This window comes from Plectropomus leopardus, chromosome 14 (assembly GCF_026936395.1).
Source record: "Plectropomus leopardus strain MGB_pleo_1.0 chromosome 14, ASM2693639v1, whole genome shotgun sequence".
In the NCBI taxonomy this organism is placed as follows: domain Eukaryota; kingdom Metazoa; phylum Chordata; class Actinopteri; order Perciformes; family Serranidae; genus Plectropomus; species Plectropomus leopardus.
In genome coordinates, this window is record NC_142189.1 from 20604370 (window position 1) to 20628979 (window position 24610).

General features: G+C 36.4%; 1 protein-coding gene across 4 annotated transcripts in view; it reads right to left on the bottom strand.

The window, feature by feature from the left end:
- Positions 1 to 17992: 17992 nt before the first annotated feature.
- Positions 17993 to 24610, bottom strand: part of LOC121953607 (regulator of G protein signaling 6-like) — a 60941-nt gene continuing 54323 nt past the window's right edge. For 2 of the 4 annotated variants that reach the window (XM_088087475.1, XM_088087476.1), the window contains exons 14-17: positions 23514 to 23700; positions 22662 to 22751; positions 20734 to 20793; positions 17993 to 20490 (exon numbers count right to left, since the gene is read on the bottom strand). In XM_088087475.1, the coding sequence (XP_087943601.1) occupies positions 20440 to 20490; positions 20734 to 20793; positions 22662 to 22751; positions 23514 to 23700 (388 nt within the window). In that variant the 3' untranslated portion in view covers positions 17993 to 20439. The remainder of the gene's footprint in view (positions 20491 to 20733; positions 20794 to 22661; positions 22752 to 23513; positions 23701 to 24610) is intronic. The other 2 variants (XM_088087477.1, XM_088087478.1) reach the window with 2 other exon arrangements.

The following is a 24610-nucleotide window of genomic DNA, read 5'->3' on the forward strand; positions in this document are numbered from 1 at the left end:
AAAATAGCACGCTAAGACACGCCATAGCATTAAAACTTGCAAAAACAGCCTAAAACAACATATTATAGCATGTCGAAAAAATGACCAAAACAGCAAGGCTATAATATGGCAAAAATCTCAAAAATGGCATGTCCAAAAACAGCTCAAAACAGCTCAAAACTGTTTAAAATAGCACGCTAAGACACGCCATAGCATTAAAACGTGCAAAAACAGCCAAAAACAACATATTATAGCATGTCGAAAAAATGACCAAAACAGCAAGGCTATAGTATGGCAAAAATGTCAAAAAATGGCATGTCCCAAAAACAGCTCAAAACAGTTTAAAATAGTTTGAAATAGCACGCTAAGACACGCCATAGCATTAAAACGTGCAAATCTGGCCAGAAACACCATAATGTAGCATGTCAAAAAAATGACCAAAACAGCAAGGCTATAGTATGGCAAAAATCTCAAAAAATGGCATGTCCCAAAAACAGCTCAAAACACTTTAAAATAGTTCATAATAATGCACTAAGACACGCTATAGCATTAAAACTTGCAAAAACAGCCTAAAACAACATAATATAGCATGTCGAAATAATGACCAAAACAGCAAGGCTATAGTATGGCAAAAATGTCAAAAAATGGCATGTCCCAAAAACAGCTCAAAAAACCTCAAAATAGTTTAAAATAGCACGCTAAGACACGCCATAGCATTAAAACGTGCAAAAACAGCCTAAAACAACATGTTATAGCATGTTGAAAAAATGACCAAAAGAGCAAGGCTATAGTATGGCAAAAATCTCAAAAAATGGCATGTCCCAAAAACAGCTCAAAACAGCTCAAAACTGTTTAAAATAGCACGCTAAGACACGCCATAGCATTAAAACGTGCAAAAACAGCCAAAAACAACATATTATAGCATGTCGAAAAAATGACCAAAACAGCAAGGCTATAGTATGGCAAAAATGTCAAAAAATGGCATGTCCCAAAAACAGCTCAAAACACCTCAAAATAGTTTAAAATAGCACGCTAAGACACGCCATAGCATTAAAACGTGCAAAAACAGCCAAAAACAACATATTATAGCATGTCGAAAAAATGACCAAAACAGCAAGGCTATAGTATGGCAAAAATGTCAAAAAATGGCATGTCCCAAAAACAGCTCAAAACACCTCAAAATAGTTTAAAATAGCACGCTAAGACACGCCATAGCATTAAAACGTGCAAAATTTGGCCAAAAACAACATATTATAGCATGTCGAAAAAATGACCAAAACAGCAAGGCTATAGTATGGCAAAATGTCAAAAATGGCATGTCCCAAAAACAGCTCAAAACACCTCAAAACAGTTTAAAATAGCACGCTAAGACACGCCATAGCATTAAAAGCGTGCAAAAACAGCCAAAAACAACATATTATAGCATGTCGAAAAAATGACCAAAACAGCAAGGCTATAGTATGGCAAAAATGTCAAAAAATGGCATGTCCCAAAAACAGCTCAAAACACCTCAAAACAGTTTAAAATAGCACGCTAAGACACGCCATAGCATTAAAACGTGCAAAAACAGTCTAAAACAACATGTTATAGCATGTTGAAAAAATGACCAAAACAGCAAGGCTATAGTATGGCTAAAATCTCAAAAAATGGCATGTCCCAAAAACAGCTCAAAACACCTCAAAATAGTTTAAAATAGCACGCTAAGACACGCCATAGCATTAAAACGTGCAAAAACAGCCAAAAACAACATATTATAGCATGTCGAAAAAATGACCAAAACAGCAAGGCTATAGTATGGCAAAAATGTCAAAAAATGGCATGTCCCAAAAACAGCTCAAAACACCTCAAAACAGTTTAAAATAGCACGCTAAGACACGCCATAGCATTAAAATGTGCAAAAACAGCCTAAAACAACATGTAATAGCATGTCGAAAAAATGACCAAAACAGCAAGGCTATAGTATGGCAAAAATGTCAAAAAATGGCATGTCCCAAAAACAGCTCAAAACACCTCAAAACAGTTTAAAATAGCACGCTAAGACACGCCATAGCATAAAAATGTGCAAAACAGTCTAAAACAACATGTTATAGCATGTTGAAAAAATGACCAAAACAGCAAGGCTATAGTATGGCTAAAATCTCAAAAATGGCATGTCCCAAAAACAGCTCAAAACACCTCAAAATAGTTTAAAATAGCACGCTAAGACACGCCATAGCATTAAAACGTGCAAAAACAGCCTAAAACAACATATTATAGCATGTCGAAACAATGACCAAAACAGCAAGGCTATAGTATGGCTAAAATCTCAAAAATGGCATGTCCCAAAAACAGCTCAAAACACCTCAAAATAGTTCAAATAACGCACTAAGACACGCCATAGCATTAAAACGTGCAAATGCAGCCAGAAACAACATATTATAGCATGTCGAAAAAATGACCAAAACAGCAAGGCTATAGTATGGCAAAAATCTCAAAAAATGGCATGTCCCCAAAACAGCTCAAAACACCTCAAAATAGTATAAAATAGCATGCTAAGACACGCCATAGCATTAAAACGTGCAAATTTGACCAGAAACACCATAATATAGCATGTCGAAAAAATGACCAAAACAGCAAGGCTATAGTATGGCAAAAATGTCAAAAAATGGCATGTCCCAAAAACAGCTCAAAACACCTCAAAATAGTTTAAAATAGCACGCTAAGACACGCCATAGCATTAAAACGTGCAAATTTGGCCAGAAACACCATAATATAGCATGTCGAAAAAATGACCAAAACAGCAAGGCTATAGTATGGCAAAAATCTCAAAAATGGCATGTCCCAAAAACAGCTCAAAACACCTCAAAATAGTTTAAAATAGCACGCTAAGACACGCCATAGCATTAAAACGTGTAAAAACAGCCTAAAACAACATATTATAGCATGTCGAAAAAATGACCAAAACAGCAAGGCTATAGTATGGCAAAAATGTCAAAAAATGGCATGTCCCAAAAACAGCTCAAAACACCTCAAAACAGTTTAAAATAGCACGCTAAGACACGCCATAGCATTAAAACGTGCAAAAACAGCCAGAAATACAACATAATATAGCATGTCGAAAAATGACCAAAACAGCAAGGCTATAGTATGGCAAAAATCTCAAAAATGGCATGTCCCAAAAACAGCTCAAAACACCTCAAAATAGTTTAAAATAGCACGCTAAGACACGCCATAGCATTAAAACGTGCAATAACAGCCCGAAACACCATAATATAGCATGTCGAAAAAATGACCAAAACAGCAAGGCTATGGTATGGCAAAATGTCAAAAATGGCATGTCCCAAAAACAGCTCAAAACAGTTTAAAATAGTTTGAAATAGCACGCTAAGACACGCCATAGCATTAAAACGTGCAAAACAGCCAAAAACAACATATTATAGCATGTCGAAAAAATGACCAAAACAGCAAGGCTATAGTATGGCAAAAATGTCAAAAAATGGCATGTCCCAAAAACAGCTCAAAACACTTTAAAATAGTTCATAATAATGCAGTAAGACACGCTATAGCATTAAAACTTGCTAAAACAGCCTAAAACAACATAATATAGCATGTCGAAATAATGACCAAAACAGCAAGGCTATAGTATGGCAAAAATGTCAAAAAATGGCATGTCCCAAAAACAGCTCAAAAAACCTCAAAATAGTTTAAAATAGCACGCTAAGACACGCCATAGCATTAAAACGTGCAAAAACAGCCTAAAACAACATGTTATAGCATGTCGAAAAAATGACCAAAACAGCAAGGCTATAGTATGGCTAAAATCTCAAAAAATGGCATGTCCCAAAAACAGCTCAAAACAGCTCAAAACTGTTTAAAATAGCACGCTAAGACACGCCATAGCATTAAAACGTGCAAAAACAGCCAAAAACAACATATTATAGCATGTCGAAAAAATGACCAAAACAGCAAGGCTATAGTATGGCAAAAATGTCAAAAAATGGCATGTCCCAAAAACAGCTCAAAACACCTCAAAATAGTTTAAAATAGCACGCTAAGACACGCCATAGCATTAAAACGTGCAAAAACAGCCAAAAACAACATATTATAGCATGTCGAAAAAATGACCAAAACAGCAAGGCTATAGTATGGCAAAAATGTCAAAAAATGGCATGTCCCAAAAACAGCTCAAAACACCTCAAAATAGTTTAAAATAGCACGCTAAGACACGCCATAGCATTAAAATGTGCAAATTTGGCCAGAAACACCATAATATAGCATGTCGAAAAAATGACCAAAACAGCAAGGCTATAGTATGGCAAAAATGTCAAAAAATGGCATGTCCCAAAAACAGCTCAAAACACTTTGAAATAGTTCATAATAACGCACTAAGACACGCCATAGCATTAAAACGTGCAAAAACAGCCTAAAACAACATGTTATAGCATGTCGAAAAAATGACCAAAACAGCAAGGCTATAGTATGGCAAAAATGTCAAAAAATGGCATGTCCCAAAAACAGCTCAAAACACCTCAAAACAGTTTAAAATAGCACGCTAAGACACGCCATAGCATTAAAACGTGCAAAAACAGCCAAAAACAACATATTATAGCATGTCGAAAAAATAACCAAAACAGCAAGGCTATAGTATGGCAAAAATGTCAAAAAATGGCATGTCCCAAAAACAGCTCAAAACACCTCAAAATAGTTTAAAATAGCACGCTAAGACACGCCATAGCATTAAAACGTGCAAAAACAGCCAAAAACAACATATTATAGCATGTCGAAAAAATAACCAAAACAGCAAGGCTATAGTATGGCAAAAATGTCAAAAAATGGCATGTCCCAAAAACAGCTCAAAAAACCTCAAAATAGCTTAAAATAGCACGCTAAGACACGCCATAGCATTAAAATGTGCAAAAACAGTCTAAAACAACATGTTATAGCATGTTGAAAAAATGACCAAAACAGCAAGGCTATAGTATGGCTAAAATCTCAAAAACTGGCATGTCCCAAAAACAGCTCAAAACACCTCAAAATAGTGTACAATAGCACACTAAGACACGCCATAGCATTAAAACGTGCAAAAACAGTCTAAAGCAACATGTTATAGCATGTTGAAAAAATGACCAAAAGAGCAAGGCTATAGTATGGCTAAAATCTCAAAAACTGGCATGTCCCAAAAACAGCTCAAAACACCTCAAAATAGTGTACAATAGCACACTAAGACACGCCATAGCATTAAAACGTGCAAATTTGGCCAGAAACACCATAATATAGCATGTCGAAAAAATGACCAAAACAGCAAGGCTATAGTATGGCAAAAATGTCAAAAAATGGCATGTCCCAAAAACAGCTCAAAACACCTCAAAACAGTTTAAAATAGCACGCTAAGACACGCCATAGCATTAAAACTTGCAAAAACAGCCTAAAACAACATATTATAGCATGTCGAAAAAATGACCAAAACAGCAAGGCTATAGTATGGCTAAAATGTCAAAAAATGGCATGTCCCAAAAACAGCTCAAAACAGCTCAAAATAGTATAAAATAGCATGCTAAGACACGCCATAACATTAAAACGTGCACATTTGGCCAGAAACACTATAATATAGCATGTTGAAAAAATGACCAAAAGAGCAAGGCTATAGTATGGCTAAAATCTCAAAAAATGGCATGTCCCAAAAACAGCTCAAAACACCTCAAAATAGTTTGAAATAGCACGCTAAGACACGCCATAGCATTAAAATGTGCAAAAACAGCCTAAAACAACATATTATAGCATGTCGAAAAAATGACCAAAACAGCAAGGCTATAGTATGGCAAAAATGTCAAAAAATGGCATGTCCCAAAAAAAGCTCAAAACATCTCAAAACAATACAAAATACCCTGCTAAGACACGCCATAGCATTAAAACGTGCAAAAACAGCCAAAAACAACATAATATAGCATGTCGAAAAAATGACCAAAAGAGCAAGGCTATAGTATGGCAAAAATGTCAAAAAATGGCATGTCCCAAAAACAGCTCAGAACACCTCAAAATAGTTCATAATAACGCACTAAGACACGCCATAGCATTAAAACGTGCAAAAACAGCCAAAAACAACATATTATAGCATGTCGAAAAAATGACCAAAACAGCAAGGCTATAGTATGGCAAAAATGTCAAAAAATGGCATGTCCCCAAAACAGCTCAAAACACCTCAAAATAGTTTAAAATAGCACGCTAAGACACGCCATAGCATTAAAACGTGCAAAAACAGCCAAAAACACCATAATATAGCATGTCGAAAAAATGACCAAAACAGCAAGGCTATGGTATGGCAAAAATGTCAAAAAATGGCATTTCTCGGCTTTGATATCCTCCTAATCATCTCTTTCCCTTTCGTTTTCGTATTCTGCAACTTTCCCCCCCTTCCTTCACCTCTTCCTTTTCCTCCTTCTCACCGTAGGGTCCTCAAACTGTCGAGCCCAGAAGTCACGGCGGATTCCCCACTGAAGCTTCCCCACACCGCACTCAACTATCCGTCGGAAAATTATTCAACATTAATGTTTATACCAATGTACAGTTATGTCAATAAATTGTAAAAATGATTCTCTTGTTGAAGTGTGTTCTTTGCTACATATTATAGCATGTCAAAAAATGACCAAAACAACAAAGGCTATAGTATGGCAAAAATCTCAAAAAATGGCATGTCCCAAAAACAGCTCAAAACACCTCAAAACAGTTTAAAATAGCACGCTAAGACACGCCATAGCATTAAAACGTGCAAAAACAGCCAAAAACAACATATTATAGCATGTTGAAAAAATGACCAAAACAGCAAGGCTATAGTATGGCAAAATGTCAAAAAATGGCATGTCCCAAAAACAGCTCAAAACACCTCAAAATAGTATAAAATAGCATGCTAAGACACGCCATAGCATTAAAACGTGCACAAACAGCCAAAAACAACATATTATAGCATGTCGAAAAAATGACCAAAACAGCAAAGGCTATAGTATGGCAAAAATGTCAAAAAATGGCATGTCCCAAAAACAGCTCAAAAAACCTCAAAATAGCTTAAAATAGCACGCTAAGACACGCCATAGCATTAAAATGTGCAAAAACAGCCTAAAACAACATATTATAGCATGTTGAAAAAATGACCAAAACAGCAAGGCTATAGTATGGCAAAAATGTCAAAAAATGGCATGTCCCAAAAACAGCTCAAAACACCTCAAAATAGTTAAAAATAACGCACTAAGACACGCCATAGCATTAAAACGTGCAAAACAGCCAGAAACAACATATTATAGCATGTCGAAAAAATGACCAAAACAGCAAGGCTATAGTATGGCAAAAATGTCAAAAAATGGCATGTCCCAAAAACAGCTCAAAACACCTCAAAACAGTTTAAAATAGCACGCTAAGACACGCCATAGCATTAAAACGTGCAAAAACAGCCAAAAACAACATATTATAGCATGTCGAAAAAATGACCAAAACAGCAAGGCTATAGTATGGCAAAAATGTCAAAAAATGGCATGTCCCAAAAACAGCTCAAAACACCTCAAAACAGTTTAAAATAGCACGCTAAGACACGCCATAGCATTAAAACGTGCAAAAACAGCCAAAAACAACATATTATAGCATGTCGAAACAATGACCAAAACAGCAAGGCTATAGTATGGCAAAAATGTCAAAAAATGGCATGTCCCAAAAACAGCTCAAAACACCTCAAAACAGTTTAAAATAGCACGCTAAGACACGCCATAGCATTAAAATGTGCAAAACAGCCAAAACAACATATTATAGCATGTCGAAAAAATGACAAAAACAGCAAGGCTATAGTATGGCAAAAATGTCAAAAAATGTCATGTCCCAAAAACAGCTCAAAACACCTCAAAATAGTTGATAATAACGCACTAAGACACGCCATAGCATTAAAACGTGCAAATGTGGCCAGAAACAACATATTATAGCATGTCGAAATAATGACCAAAACAGCAAGGCTATAGTATGGCAAAAATGTCAAAAAATGGCATGTCCCAAAAACAGCTCAAAACACCTCAAAACAGTTGATAATAACGCAGTAAGACACGCCATAGCATTAAAACGTGCAAAAACAGCCTAAAACAACATATTATAGCATGTCGACACAATGACCAAAACAGCAAGGCTATAGTATGGCAAAAATGTCAAAAAAATGGCATGTCCCAAAAACAGCTCAAAACACCTCAAAACAGTTTAAAATAGAGCGCTAAGACACGCCATAGCATTAAAACGTGCAAAAACAGCCAAAAACAACATATTATAGCATGTCGAAACAATGACCAAAACAGCAAGGCTATAGTATGGCAAAAATGTCAAAAAATGGCATGTCCCAAAAACAGCTCAAAACACCTCAAAATAGTTTAAAATAGCACGCTAAGACACGCCATAGCATTAAAACGTGCAAAAACAGCCTAAAACAACATATTATAGCATGTCGAAACAATGACCAAAACAGCAAGGCTATAGTATGGCAAAAATCTCAAAAAATGGCATGTCCCAAAAACAGGTCAAAACACTTTAAAACAGTTCATAATAATGCAGTAAGACACGCCATAGCATTAAAATGTGCAAAAATGGTCCAAAACAACATATTATAGCATGTCGAAAAAATGACCAAAACAGCAAGGCTATAGTATGGCAAAAATGTCAAAAAATGGCATGTCCCAAAAACAGCTCAAAACAGCTCAAAACAGTTTAAAATAGAGCGCTAAGACACGCCATAGCATTAAAACGTGCAAAAACAGCCAAAAACAACATATTATAGCATGTCGAAAAAATGACCAAAACAGCAAGGCTATAGTATGGCAAAAATGTCAAAAAATGGCATGTCCCAAAAAAAGCTCAAAACACCTCAAAACAGTTTAAAATAGCACGCTAAGACACGCCATAGCATTAAAACGTGCAAAAACAGCCAAAAACAACATATTATAGCATGTTGAAAAAATGACCAAAACAGCAAGGCTATAGTATGGCAAAAATCTCAAAAAATGGCATGTCCCAAAAACAGCTCAAAACACTTTAAAACAGTTCATAATAACGCAGTAAGACACGCCATAGCATTAAAATGTGCAAAAATGGTCCAAAACAACATATTATAGCATGTCGAAAAAATGACCAAAACAGCAAGGCTATAGTATGGCAAAAATGTCAAAAAATGGCATGTCCCAAAAACAGCTCAAAACACCTCAAAACAGTTTAAAATAGCACGCTAAGACACGCCATAGCATTAAAAGGTGCAAATTTGGCCAGAAACACCATAATATAGCATGTCGAAAAAATGACCAAAACAGCAAGGCTATAGTATGGCAAAAATGTCAAAAAATGGCATGTCCCAAAAACAGCTCAAAACACCTCAAAATAGTTTAAAATAGCCTGCTGAGACACGCCATAGCATTAAAACGTACAAAAACAGCCAAAAACAACATATTACAGCATGTCGAAAAAATGACCAAAACAGCAAGGCTATAGTATGGCAAAAATGTCAAAAAATGGCATGTCCCAAAAACAGCTCAAAACACCTCAAAACAGTTTAAAATAGAGCGCTAAGACACGCCATAGCATTAAAAAGTGCAAAAACAGCCAAAAACAACATATTATAGCATGTCGAAACAATGACCAAAACAGCAAGGCTATAGTATGGCAAAAATGTCAAAAAATGGCATGTCCCAAAAACAGCTCAAAAACAGCTCAAAACAGCTCAAAACAGTTTAAAATAGAGCGCTAAGACACGCCATAGCATTAAAACGTGCAAAAACAGCCAAAAACAACATATTATAGCATGTCGAAAAAATGACCAAAACAGCAAGGCTATAGTATGGCAAAAATGTCAAAAAATGGCATGTCCCAAAAACAGCTCAAAACACCTCAAAACAGTTTAAAATAGAGCGCTAAGACACGCCATAGCATTAAAATGTGCAAAAATGGTCCAAAACAACATATTATAGCATGTCGAAAAAATGACCAAAACAGCAAGGCTATAGTATGGCAAAAATGTCAAAAAATGGCATGTCCCAAAAACAGCTCAAAACACCTCAAAACAGTTTAAAATAGCACGCTAAGACACGCCATAGCATTAAAAGGTGCAAATTTGGCCAGAAACACCATAATATAGCATGTCGAAAAAATGACCAAAACAGCAAGGCTATAGTATGGCAAAATGTTCAAAAATTGCATGTCCCAAAAACAGCTCAAAACACCTCAAAATAGTTTAAAATAGCCTGCTGAGACACGCCATAGCATTAAAACGTACAAAAACAGCCAAAAACAACATATTACAGCATGTCGAAAAAATGACCAAAACAGCAAGGCTATAGTATGGCAAAAATGTCAAAAAATGGCATGTCCCAAAAACAGCTCAAAACACCTCAAAACAGTTTAAAATAGCACGCTAAGACACGCCATAGCATTAAAACGTGCAAAAACAGCCTAAAACAACATATTATAGCATGTCGAAAAAATGACCAAAACAGCAAGGCTATAGTATGGCAAAAATCTCAAAAAATGGCATGTCCCAAAAACAGGTCAAAACACTTTAAAACAGTTCATAATAATGCAGTAAGACACGCCATAGCATTAAAATGTGCAAAAATGGTCCAAAACAACATATTATAGCATGTCGAAAAAATGACCAAAACAGCAAGGCTATAGTATGGCAAAAATGTCAAAAAATGGCATGTCCCAAAAACAGCTCAAAACACCTCAAAACAGTTTAAAATAGAGCGCTAAGACACGCCATAGCATTAAAACGTGCAAAAACAGCCAAAAACAACATAGTATAGCATGTCAAAAAATGACCAAAACAGCAAGGCTATAGTATGGCAAAAATGTCAAAAAATGGCATGTCCCAAAAACAGCTCAAAACACCTCAAAACAGTTTAAAATAGCACGCTAAGACACGCCATAGCATTAAAACGTGCAAAAACAGCCAAAAACAACATATTATAGCATGTCGAAAAAATGACCAAAACAGCAAGGCTATAGTATGGCAAAAATGTCAAAAAATGGCATGTCCCAAAAACAGCTCAAAACACCTCAAAACAGTTTAAAATAGCACGCTAAGACACGCCATAGCATTAAAACGTGCAAAAACAGCCTAAAACAACATATTATAGCATGTCGAAACAATGACCAAAACAGCAAGGCTATAGTATGGCAAAAATCTCAAAAAATGGCATGTCCCAAAAACAGGTCAAAACACTTTAAAACAGTTCATAATAATGCAGTAAGACACGCCATAGCATTAAAATGTGCAAAAATGGTCCAAAACAACATATTATAGCATGTCGAAAAAATGACCAAAACAGCAAGGCTATAGTATGGCAAAAATCTCAAAAAATGGCATGTCCCAAAAACAGCTCAAAACACCTCAAAATAGTTGATAATAACGCACTAAGACACGCCATAGCATTAAAAGGTGCAAATTTGGCCAGAAACACCATAATATAGCATGTCGAAAAAATGACCAAAACAGCAAGGCTATAGTATGGCAAAAATGTCAAAAAATGGCATGTCCCAAAAACAGCTCAAAACACCTCAAAATAGTTTAAAATAGCACGCTAAGACACGCCATAGCATTAAAACGTGCAAAAACAGCCTAAAACAACATATTATAGCATGTTGAAAAAATGACCAAAACAGCAAGGCTATAGTATGGCAAAAATGTCAAAAAATGGCATGTCCCAAAAACAGCTCAAAACACCTCAAAACAGTTTAAAATAGCACGCTAAGACACGCCATAGCATTAAAACGTGCAAAAACAGCCAAAAACAACATATTATAGCATGTCGAAACAATGACCAAAACAGCAAGGCTATAGTATGGCAAAAATCTCAAAAATGGCGTGTCCCAAAAACAGCTCAAAACACCTCAAAACAGTTTAAAATAGCACGCTAAGACACGCCATAGCATTAAAACGTGCAAAAACAGCCTAAAACAACATATTATAGCATGTCGAAACAATGACCAAAACAGCAAGGCTATAGTATGGCAAAAATGTCAAAAAATGGCATGTCCCAAAAACAGCTCAAAACACCTCAAAATAGTTGATAATAACGCACTAAGACACGCCATAGCATTAAAACGTGCAAATGTGGCCAGAAACAACATATTATAGCATGTCGAAATAATGACCAAAACAGCAAGGCTATAGTATGGCAAAAATGTCAAAAAATGGCATGTCCCAAAAACAGCTCAAAACACTTTAAAATAGTTCATAATAACGCACTAAGACACGCCATAGCATTAAAACGTGCAAAAACAGTCTAAAACAACATATTATAGCATGTTGAAAAAATGACCAAAACAGCAAGGCTATAGTATGGCAAAAATGTCAAAAAATGGCATGTCCCAAAAACAGCTCAAAACACCTCAAAACAGTTTAAAATAGCACGCTAAGACACGCCATAGCATTAAAACGTGCAAAAACAGCCTAAAACAACATATTATAGCATGTCGAAAAAATGACCAAAACAGCAAGGCTATAGTATGGCAAAAATGTCAAAAAATGGCATGTCCCAAAAACAGCTCAAAACAGCTCAAAACAGTTTAAAATAGCACGCTAAGACACGCCATAGCATTAAAACGTGCAAAAACAGCCAAAAACAACATATTATAGCATGTCGAAAAAATGACCAAAACAGCAAGGCTATAGTATGGCAAAAATGTCAAAAAATGGCATGTCCCAAAAACAGCTCAAAACACCTCAAAACAGTTTAAAATAGCACGCTAAGACACGCCATAGCATTTAAAACGTGCAAAAACAGCCTAAAACAACATATTATAGCATGTCGAAACAATGACCAAAACAGCAAGGCTATAGTATGGCAAAAATCTCAAAAAATGGCATGTCCCAAAAACAGCTCAAAACACTTTAAAACAGTTCATAATAATGCAGTAAGACACGCCATAGCATTAAAATGTGCAAAAATGGTCCAAAACAACATATTATAGCATGTCGAAAAAATGACCAAAACAGCAAGGCTATAGTATGGCAAAAATGTCAAAAAATGGCATGTCCCAAAAACAGCTCAAAACACCTCAAAATAGTTGATAATAACGCACTAAGACACGCCATAGCATTAAAACGTGCAAATTTGGCCAGAAACACCATAATATAGCATGTCGAAAAAATGACCAAAACAGCAAGGCTATAGTATGGCAAAAATCTCAAAAAATGGCATGTCCCAAAAACAGCTCAAAACACCTCAAAATAGTTTAAAATAGCACGCTAAGACACGCCATAGCATTAAAACGTGCAAAAACAGCCTAAAACAACATATTATAGCATGTTGAAAAATGACCAAAACAGCAAGGCTATAGTATGGCAAAAATGTCAAAAAATGGCATGTCCCAAAAACAGCTCAAAACACCTCAAAACAGTTTAAAATAGCACGCTAAGACACGCCATAGCATTAAAACGTGCAAAAACAGCCAAAAACAACATATTATAGCATGTCGAAACAATGACCAAAACAGCAAGGCTATAGTATGGCAAAAATGTCAAAAAATGGCATGTCCCAAAAACAGCTCAAAACACCTCAAAACAGTTTAAAATAGCACGCTAAGACACGCCATAGCATTAAAACGTGCAAAAACAGCCTAAAACAACATATTATAGCATGTCGAAACAATGACCAAAACAGCAAGGCTATAGTATGGCAAAAATCTCAAAAAATGGCATGTCCCAAAAACAGCTCAAAACACCTCAAAATAGTTGATAATAACGCACTAAGACACGCCATAGCATTAAAACGTGCAAATGTGGCCAGAAACAACATATTATAGCATGTCGAAAAAATGACCAAAACAGCAAGGCTATAGTATGGCAAAAATGTCAAAAAATGGCATGTCCCAAAAACAGCTCAAAACACTTTAAAATAGTTCATAATAACGCACTAAGACACGCCATAGCATTAAAATGTGCAAAAACAGTCTAAAACAACATATTATAGCATGTTGAAAAAATGACCAAAACAGCAAGGCTATAGTATGGCAAAAATCTCAAAAATGGCATGTCCCAAAAACAGCTCAAAACACCTCAAAACAGTTTAAAATAACAGCTAAGACACGCCATAGCATTAAAACGTGCAAAAACAGCCTAAAACAACATATTATGGCATGTCGAAACAATGACCAAAACAGCAAGGCTATAGTATGGCAAAAATGTCAAAAAATGGCATGTCCCAAAAACAGCTCAAAACAGCTCAAAACAGTTTAAAATAGAGCGCTAAGACACACCATAGCATTAAAAAGTGCAAAAACAGCCAAAAACAACATATTATAGCATGTCGAAAAAATGACCAAAACAGCAAGGCTATAGTATGGCAAAAATGTCAAAAAATGGCATGTCCCAAAAACAGCTCAAAACACCTCAAAACAGTTTAAAATAGCACGCTAAGACACGCCATAGCATTAAAACGTGCAAAAACAGCCTAAAACAACATATTATAGCATGTCGAAACAATGACCAAAACAGCAAGGCTATAGTATGGCAAAAATCTCAAAAAATGGCATGTCCCAAAAACAGGTCAAAACACTTTAAAACAGTTCATAATAATGCAGTAAGACACGCCATAGCATTAAAATGTGCAAAAATGGTCCAAAACAACATATTATAGCATGTCGAAACAATGACCAAAACAGCAAGGCTATAGTATGGCAAAAATGTCAAAAAATGGCATGTTCCAAAAACAGCTCAAAACACTTTAAAATAGTTGATAATAACGCACTAAGACACGCCATCGCATTAAAACGTGCAAATGTGGCCAGAAACAACATATGTTATGGCAAAAATGTTAAAAAATGGCATGTCTCGGCTTTGATATCCTCCTAATCATCTCTTTCCCTTTCGTTTTCGTATTCTGCAACTTTCCCCCCCTTCCTTCACCTCTTTCCTTTTTCCTCCTTCTCACCGTAGGGTCCTCGGGGTCTGTCGAGCCCAGAAGTCACGGCGGATTCCCCACTGAAGCTTCCCCACACCGCACTCAACTATCCGTCGGAAAATTATTCAACATTAATGTTTATACCAATGTACAGTTATGTCAATAAATTGTAAAAATGATTCTCTTGTTGAAGTGTGTTCTTTGCTATTGAAATAGCATATTAAAAATGTGACAAAAACAACAAGGTTACAGTATGGCGAAAGTGTCAAAAAATGGCATGTCTCAAAAACAGGTCAAAACACCTCAAAACAGCATACACTAGCGTGCTGGGAAAGGTCATAGTATTAAAACGTCCGAAATTGGCCCAAAACACCATGATATAGCATGTCGAAAAAATGACCAAAACAGCAAGGCTATAGTATGGCAAAAATGTCAAAAAATAGTATGTCCCAAAAACAGGTCAAAACACTTTAAAACAGTTCATAATAACGCACTAAGACACGCCATAGCATTAAAACGTGCAAAAACAGCCAAAAACAACATATTATAGCATGTCGAAAAAATGACCAAAACAGCAAGGCTATAGTATGGCAAAAATCTCAAAAAATGGCATGTCCCAAAAACAGCTGACAACAGTTGAAAATCTCACATATCCTTTGGAGTACCTCCACGTATCCCCAGGGGTACATGGACCCCTTGAGAAACTTCGTGCGATACTATGACGTGTCTGGACATGCATTTTCAGTTTCTTCAACAGGTCATTCGTCTTGACCTGTGGCTTTTTAGTTTTAGTATTCTCTCCAACATAGTATAATATGAATTTTGTTAGAAATTACTATACCATGATTTTTTTTCATGCTATACTATGACTTTTCGAGGTTTTGTTTTCTCTTTTCTTTTTACCTTCGGTAGTAAAATGTTTTTTCCACCTTTTCTAACATGGTTATTCTGTGTTAAACACTTTCTGTCAACATGTTTTGCTATGACAATTTTTCTTTCAGTTTTTACACATTGTACAACATTGTATAGTATGACTGTTTTTGAGTTACACTATGATATATTTTAACATGCTGTACTTTGACTTAGTTTTTAACGTTTTATAATTTGATCTTTTTGTTGACAGGTTAAAGTATGACTTTTTAGAAACATGCTACACAATGACTTTTTTCAACTCACTAAATTATGACATTTTTGTCATGTATTTTGACATACAATACTATCACTTTTTTAAATATTTTTTTCAACTTTCTCTATTATTACTTTTTCAATTCTTTTCATATTCAAAACTATTTTTTGTCATACTATGAACTCTATTAAACATGCTATCATGTGATTTTTGTGACATGCTCTACTATGACCTTTCTGGCAAATTTTTCAACATGACTTTTTTTCTGTGCTTACTTTTTTAATTTTTTCAACATGCAATTCTGTTCCCTTTTTTGTGATCATATAGTTTTTATAGACGTACATTTTTTTTCTAGTTTCAGGATACAGTTTTTACAACATACTCATCAAGTCAGTTTTATTTATAAAGCCCATTATCACAAATCACAGTTTCACAGTTTGCCTCAGAGGGCTTTACAGCATATGACATCTGTCTGTCCTTAGACCCTTACATGGACTAAGGAAAAACTCCCCAAAAAAACCTGTAACGCGGAAAAAAATGGTTGAAACCTCAGGAAGAGCGACTGGGGAGAGATAGATGTCATAAATAAAGAATGCTATACTATGACTTTGTTTTCAGCATGCTTTACTATGAATCTTTTTCATTTTTTTTCCCACATGCTGTAAGATTATCTTTTTTTTCTGGCATGGTATTTCCTGTTTGTTTGAACCTGCTAACAGCTATTTTTGTCAGGTTTTTCAGCATATCTTGACTTTCTTAAAATGCTATACAATGATCTTTCATTTAATTTTTCTTACACATTATACTCTTTTTCTTTCATTATATCTTTTTTTAAGGTTTTATTTTTGCTTCCTGTACTGACTGTTTTTCAGCATAATATATATATATATATATATATATATATATATATATATATATATATATATATAATAATATGACCTATTATTGTACATGCTTTACTGTGGCCTTTGCAGGTTTTTTGACATTCTGTAATTTTTTGTGTCATTTTTTTTCCAACAAAATATTCTGGGAATTTTTTCATATTATAGTGTGTCTAAAAAAAAAAAGTACAAATGCCATAAAAAGTTAGGCTACAGTGTTATTAGATGTCAAAACAGTTACAGTATATGTCATAAAAAACATTGTATAGTATTTTTTTAAAAAGTCAAAAAAGCCAGAAAATGTCAAACTTTAGTAATCATTAAATAATTATAAAAGTGCGATGGTACAGTATGTCATTAAAAATGTCATTGAAGGTTTTGAAAAAATTCATTCATTCATTCATTCATTGTCCATAACCGCTTGTCCTCGCAAGGGTCGCGGGGGGGCTGGAGCCAATCCCAGCTGTCATCGGGCGGAAGGCGGGGTACACCTTGGACAGGTTGCCAGACTATCGCAGGGCCGACACATATAGACAGACACCCTTTCACGCGCACAGTCAAAAAGGGCATTTTGAGGTCACCAATCAACCTGCCCTGCATGTCTTTGGAATGTGGGAGGAAGACGGAGACCCCGGAGAAAACCCACGCAGACACGGGGAGAACATGTAAACTCCACACAGAAGGGCCCCCACTCACAGACCAAACCCCATTCCAACCAGGTATTGAACCAGGAACCCTCTTGATGCAAGACAACAGTGCTAACCATGACGCCAGTGTGCCACCTGGTTTTGAAAAAATGTCAAAGATATCACAGTAAAATATGCCATGAAAATGTACATAAAATAAAATAAAGCCATAGTATCTTATATAATAAGAATATAAAAAATAGTAAAACAAAATGTTATAGTATATTGTAACAAAAAAAAATCAAGGTATAGAATGTCATGAAAATGTCACTAGTGAAGCACAAAATGCCCTAAATATGTTTTACTGTACTAAATCATGTATGCCTGAAAAAGACATCAGATCTCAGCCATAAAACAGCGGATACAAATTTGACTTTTTTTTTTTTTTTCATGACACAGAACACCAAGAACCAACAAGAGGGCACTGAGTTGACAGGTCCAGAGGGTTTTATTATTTGGTACCCATGAATAGATAGCAGGTGATTAAGTGTTTTAGAGTGCCAGTAGTCATGTTGCTGATTGAAGAACTAAAAGCACAAAATGCCCTGAATATGTTACATGCATAGTAATGTGCCCATATCATAATAAAGTGTGCTTTTGGATAATAGACGTTAAGCCAATTTACTTCTACAATGCACCCTGTACATAGTGTCATTGTGTTTGTGCTGAGAATAACATTTGGTACATCGACTCGAGTTAAGCATCTCTCTCTACCTTATAATCAAGAGGTTATTGGTTTATGATCACTATCATTACGACCTGTACAGTGCATTGCAACAACTCTAAAAAATAATAGGTGTTTCACTCATTCAGAAGTGTAGTCCATCACTGTATGCAGTCATTGGCCTCTTGGGGGAGCTGTCTGTAGAGGTTTGAAACCACATAGGCCTTAGCGTTCAGTGCGTGGCACCCATGAAGGGTTAAATATTGTTCCCATTTGCATTTCAGGGCTTTAGATGTCTGTCCACTGAGGAGTGTTGCTCCAGTTCAGGGTTTTTTCTATTCTGTTGGCCGTCTTTGGAGAGTCAGACCGTCCCCTTACTCCATCACAGTCCAGTAACATGCACCATTTCCCCCACAGTCATTAAAACTCATGACGACTATTAGATGGAAAGTCACAGCATACATTTTGCCATACAAAAGTGGGCAGGTTTCTTTGTTTTTACAAAACAAAAAATGAGATATTCATGCAGTTAAAAAGCAACAAAACATAAATAATCCCATATTGGGCTGCAGGCCTTTTAATATCTCCATGATCAGAGAACATGTTATAGTTTTGACATCATGATGTCCTGATGAGCACAGTTTAATACAGTCATTTACTACTCTGTTGCTGGTCCTGTGGTTTAACCACCACTAGATGGACCCATGGCACTGGAAACTTAGTAGGAGCCCCAAAAAGCATGTGGATGCTATTCATGAGACTTTGCACACTAGAACTGTGACTTAAGTAAAGGCTCGAACCATTTTGACCGTTTTTGTGTTCAAGCTTCTCAGTTATTCATGTCTGCATTTGAATCATTTAAAGCCTGAACATTCTGGACAACTTGGAGTCCAGAAGTTCAGTGAACCAATTTGCCAACTGGATTAAATTGAAGGGACAGCTCAGATTCTTTTAAAGGGGGTTATGTGGGGTAATTTTTCATAGACAGTTTATTACATACAGTACCAGTCAGTTGGCAGGCCTCTAATTTGGAGAAGCAGGCTGGAGTTTGCCTTGGAAGCTATGCAATCTACTGTTGTGGATGGGTCAGTAACAAAATGTATTTTAGACACCATGAAAAGTCCCACCTTAAAATCAGTATCAGTTTAAGTACATGTTATATTGAAAGTATTTTCACTGCTTCGCCTTCATGTAAGACAGTGTTTTTCAATGAAGCCGTTTTATGGCTCTCTTTTAAGCCGACTTCAATGGAGAAAAACAGTTTTTTAACACTGCTGAACAAAGGAGCTGCTTGTCCGCTTCAAAGAAAATCTGAACTATCCCTTTAATCATTGCCACAAGTCTCATTATGTTGTAGAAAATAAGAAATTCTCAACAAAGACATTTGGATGAAACTTGCAACAGTGCAGTGTGAATGCTACATTAAGCCCTTATGCCAGATTTTGGAATGTTATGAAGCATGAAAAGTTATTCCTTTTTTTTTGTAGATGTTAAATATAACTTATGGGAAAAAACAACTTTGTATTCTTGATTACTGCCAAAACTATGATTACTGTTTTACTATCATGTCATGTGCTTTATAATATAATAATAAAAATTTTAAGGATATAAAAGGATACATTTCTAAAAACAGAAAAAAGTGGTCTCACACTTTATTTATTGCTGGCTGCCTTTTGAGCAATATATTGTAGATTTGTGTCTGTGTTGATGTGTCTCTTTGACCCCAGCTGTTTTAGGAGCGACTAAACCAAGTCATTGAAAATGTGGTTGCAAATTTAAATGTAGTTTTTAATCAAAGAATATTGTCGCGACACCACAGATGTGCATTAAACATCCAATAAACAAGTACATAAAACATAATGAAAACAAAACAAACTGACCAGCTCAGTCAGCAAAGAGTCTAACAACCATTTTTCCGACTAAGAGATGAAAAGAGGGCAGCCCTAGTCTGAATGTGCTTATACCTTATGCTGCATGCCATGTGGTGAGTCGGCTGAGGTTACCCCTGTCAGCATCGTCTTTTTCCTCAGTGGTTCCGTTTGGGGCGTTCACCCCGGCAGGCCCGGTGCTGCACTACCAGTATGGCAGCAGTCCTCGGAGCAGTGTGTGAGAGCCTCCACAGCAGCTCCACTGTCTGCGCCTCTGCCCCGGCCCCTGGGTGGTGGTCACCCCTCCGACAGGGTCTGGTTGAGCTCCTCCGGCACAGGCTGTGTCAGGACGACTGCATCAGGCCTGTCAGGCGCTTTCCCGTCAATGACTTGCCCTAGAAGGTCAATTAAAAGGACAACGCATGAGATGCTGAAAGTAAAAGTACTTTATAAATATTTTTTTTTTCTAATCTAAATTGCTTGTAACTAGCATGTTACCTTTTTCCACAGAAACACATCCTATGACAGGTATAAAGAGCCATAACAGAGTGTAATATGGTTATTATTGCAAAAGCCACTGATAGTGAGCCAGCCAGTGTGGTTTGTGAAATGAACAGCCCCAGCTCCAAATGACTTACCACACTGCGGGTGAACTTCTCCAAGGAGGTGCGGCGGCCCTGTTCAGTGTCTGCTGGCTGCTGTTTTGGGAGGGGGGGAAGCAGGGTGAGTGTTTGGGTCAGGTACGGGTGTTGTTGAGGGGTCGAGGGGGTGATGTTGTTAGTGAGGAAAAAAGGGGCCAAGCATTGGAAAAATATGAGGGCCGAGGAGTGGGAGTTGCATTTTTTTTTTAAAGAAATGGAGTGGGGGGGTTCAGTGACAGGCCAGCAGGGGGAGCAGTGTCCAAACGGGAAAGGGCAGAAAGGCTAGCATGAACAGAGGCAGCTGTGATTGGCTGAAAAGCTCCATATTACTCATTAACAGCTAAATGACTGACTGCATACGAGAGGTAAAAAAAAAAATCACTTCTAAAACATTAGGCTGCATCTGTCTGTGCTTTTTTGTCATATCTCTGTACTGTATGTTGCTTATTTCTATTAACAGCGTGACTGTTGTTCCTCTTTTACACAGCAGGTTGCCTGTGCTTGGCATATGATGTCATGTTTTTTTCGTGACTGTTCCCTTGACATTTTACATAATTTAGCAGTTTCCTTGCACCTGCATCTTGTGCACAGTTGTTTTGCCTTTTCTGTGCTCTGTTAGTAGTCACATGGCAGTTTCACACTGCAGAATGCCAGACCTTGTTAAGAGCTGACAAATGTGATTAAAATGACCAACTGCTGGAGCATGAACGAGTGATCAGAATACCTGCGTGATGAGTGCAAGTCCTAAACCTTGACTTGCTTTAATTAACTCTACTCCCCTGTATATTAAGCACTAATCCCTAACTAGTGCTGGAATGTATTTACATATATTTCAAAAGTAGCAATACCACATTTAAAAATACTCCGTTATGAGAAAAAATCATGCATCCAAATTTTAAGTGCAAAAGTATCAGCATCAGGAAGAGCTTAAAGGAACACTTTACCCCAAATGATCGTTTGTATATTAATTACTCCCTCCATGTTACATTGAATTTGAGAAGAAAATATACATGTTTTTCTTGCATGCTGTGATGAATGAAGAATCCAAAAACTTGAAGTCATTTTTAGCAATAGCCAAACAACAACAAACATTATTATTATTATTATTTAAAACACTTCCAAAAAAAACAGAGCGCAAAGGTACTGTTTATGCAGAAGTGTTTTAATTTCATACGATTGGATGAACGAGACTTTATTAGATTTCACGAGTTGTGTGACGTGTGTGAACGGGTGTTCTGATACAGCCTTTACACGAACCACTTTAGTTCAGTTAAGTTTTTGGATCGTCATTCACCACAGAAGCATGGGAGAAAAACAAACGTCTTTTTTTTTTTTTTGCAAATTAATCGTAAAAATGCATGAGCATTTGCAGATAAGCTAACATAATTAGATTAGAATTACTTAAGTATTCATGTATGTTAGTGCCAGGTAGCTAAGCCTATAATAATACATTATGTCTAGTTAATTATATGTTTTATTACTAATCTGAATCTGCAAAATAACAAGTAACTAAAACTGGCAAAAATAAATGTAGTAGAATGAAAGCAATATTTCCCTTCAAAATAATTGTAGCAATACTAAGCAGTATAAAGCGGAAATACTCAAGTATAGTAAAAGTATAGTACAACAGTGATGTGACTGTTGAGTGTGTTCATTAATCACAACATGACTGATCTATATTTGACTTCACCTAGCCGTTTTGCACTTTGTGCTGTGGCACATATGTGAACAAAAAAAAGCTTAGCGCCTCGTTGCACATGTGCAATTAAATATGTTTAATTACAGACTAGATACATACAATAGATGTGAATCTAAAATGTCTTTTAAATCATAGAGAAAAATCAAACCAATGTGAAAAGTGCAATCAGAGCAACACATTATTGCTTTAAAAGGAGGTGACAGAGGGGTTAGTGAGTGCAGCTCACCTTCTTTCTGGCTAACAGGAGGTCTTGGTAGATGTTGGATCGCAAAAAGCGTGCATAGCTGTCACTTTTCATTAGCTTGAATATGTGCTCCTGCAACAGAAGGAAAAACTGATGAGTGTCTGTTGGCCCGGCACAAAACGGAAGTGAAAAAAACTGAAGTGCAGAGAAATAAAGGAGGTCTGATTATGATAATGCAACGCATGCATGCGTGAATCGGAGTTGGTGATGCAAACCGAGCATGCTGACATGGACGTCAAAGTCCTGTGAGACAGAGCTGAGTAATGTCCTGCCAGTGAAAGGCGTTGCATGTCACACATCACCAACCCACTTTGAACCAGAGGAATCCATGGTGAACAACCTATTCATGGCATTATTCGCCTCATTAGGCCCTGGCACAAACACACTCTGTCATTCTTCTTCTCTCCTCCCTCTTTCTGTTGCTCCGTGCCCTCTCTTTCACTTGTGTAACATGAGTGGAGTGGAAGGGTTCAGTGTTTCTGGGTTGAGTGGATGGAAGAGGAAATAAATGGCTGTTTGTGAGTGTGTCGTAAACAGGGATGGAGTGGAGGGTAAACCTATCTAACCTCAGAGAAAGGACTTTTTTTACTTAAAAAATAGAGCATGTGTATAAAAATAGATATTCATTATTTTGTCTGAAAGAAGGCGACAGTTTCAGCACTCTTTATGTTATGCTCAAACACTATGTGGCACGAGAGAAGTACTGGTTGTACAGGCGCAGGTGTTTTGGCACTGTATGCGCCTGGTGTTTATTCAGACTTGTGTAAGCACGTGTTCATGCGTGCGTGAACATGTATAGCCATGTGAATTTATCCATGAGGAAGAGCAGTACACCTGAGCATCCTCGTAGCTGTAACGTCCAGGGTCTTTGAGGTTCTGGCTGGTGCGCTCGTAGCTGTGAGAGTCCAGGTTGATGGAACTTGGCGCTCCCTCGGCCAGAAACTCCTGCCAGATCTCCTGTGCCCTGGAGGACACTTCCTGGAGCGGCCGCCGCTTCAGATCCTGCACTGCTAACCAGAACCTACAGCAGCATCACATCTAATCACTAACAACTTCCCCAAAATATGAGATACAGTGAATAAAAAACTGACAAATCAGCTGCCTGTTTTGTTATATTCACTTTTATGCTGATGATGCCATTTAATGTTGTTACTTATTTATCTGAATTTTGGTTAAATACAATGAAATTTCAATAATGCGTAAACACACATTTTGACTTTATGGTGAAAGACGTTTGTACTCTTCATTACGTAAAAGTAGCAATATCACAGCGTTTAAATGCACCGTCCCAATTTTTACTTGTATAAAAACAGTATAAAATAGCAAGTGAGGCCAAGGTGAGCAGGGTTAACACTTACTAACAGATGTAAAAGGCTGACAAGAGATTCCAGCTGTCTCGCAAAACCCTTTATCCTATCCTGACACAGTGTGTGGCAAAACATAACATAAAAATGTCACTGTATAGTATGACATAGGCCATCGCATAGTATGTCATAAAAAAAGTCATGAAATAGTCATAGCATAGTATTTCATTAAAAAAAGTTATTAAAGCAACTGTATAGTATGCCATAAAAAGTCATTTATGTCAAATGTCAGTAAAGTATAGTATAGTATGTCATAAAAAATTACTAAAGTAACATATGTCATTAAAAGAATAAAAATAAAAAGTCATAGTATAGTAAGCGATAAAGTCAGAGTATACTATTCATAGCATAGTGTGTCATAAAAAGTAATTAAAAAACCTCATTGTATAATATGTCATTGAAAAGAGTGTAGTATGTCATAAAAACTAACAAGTCACATATATAATAAAAGTACACATATAATAAAAAAGTCTAGTCTAGTATAAGTCTAGCATAGAAAGTCACAAATAAGTTATGAAAAAGTCGTAGAATAGTATTTCATTAAAAAAAAGTAATTAGATAATCATA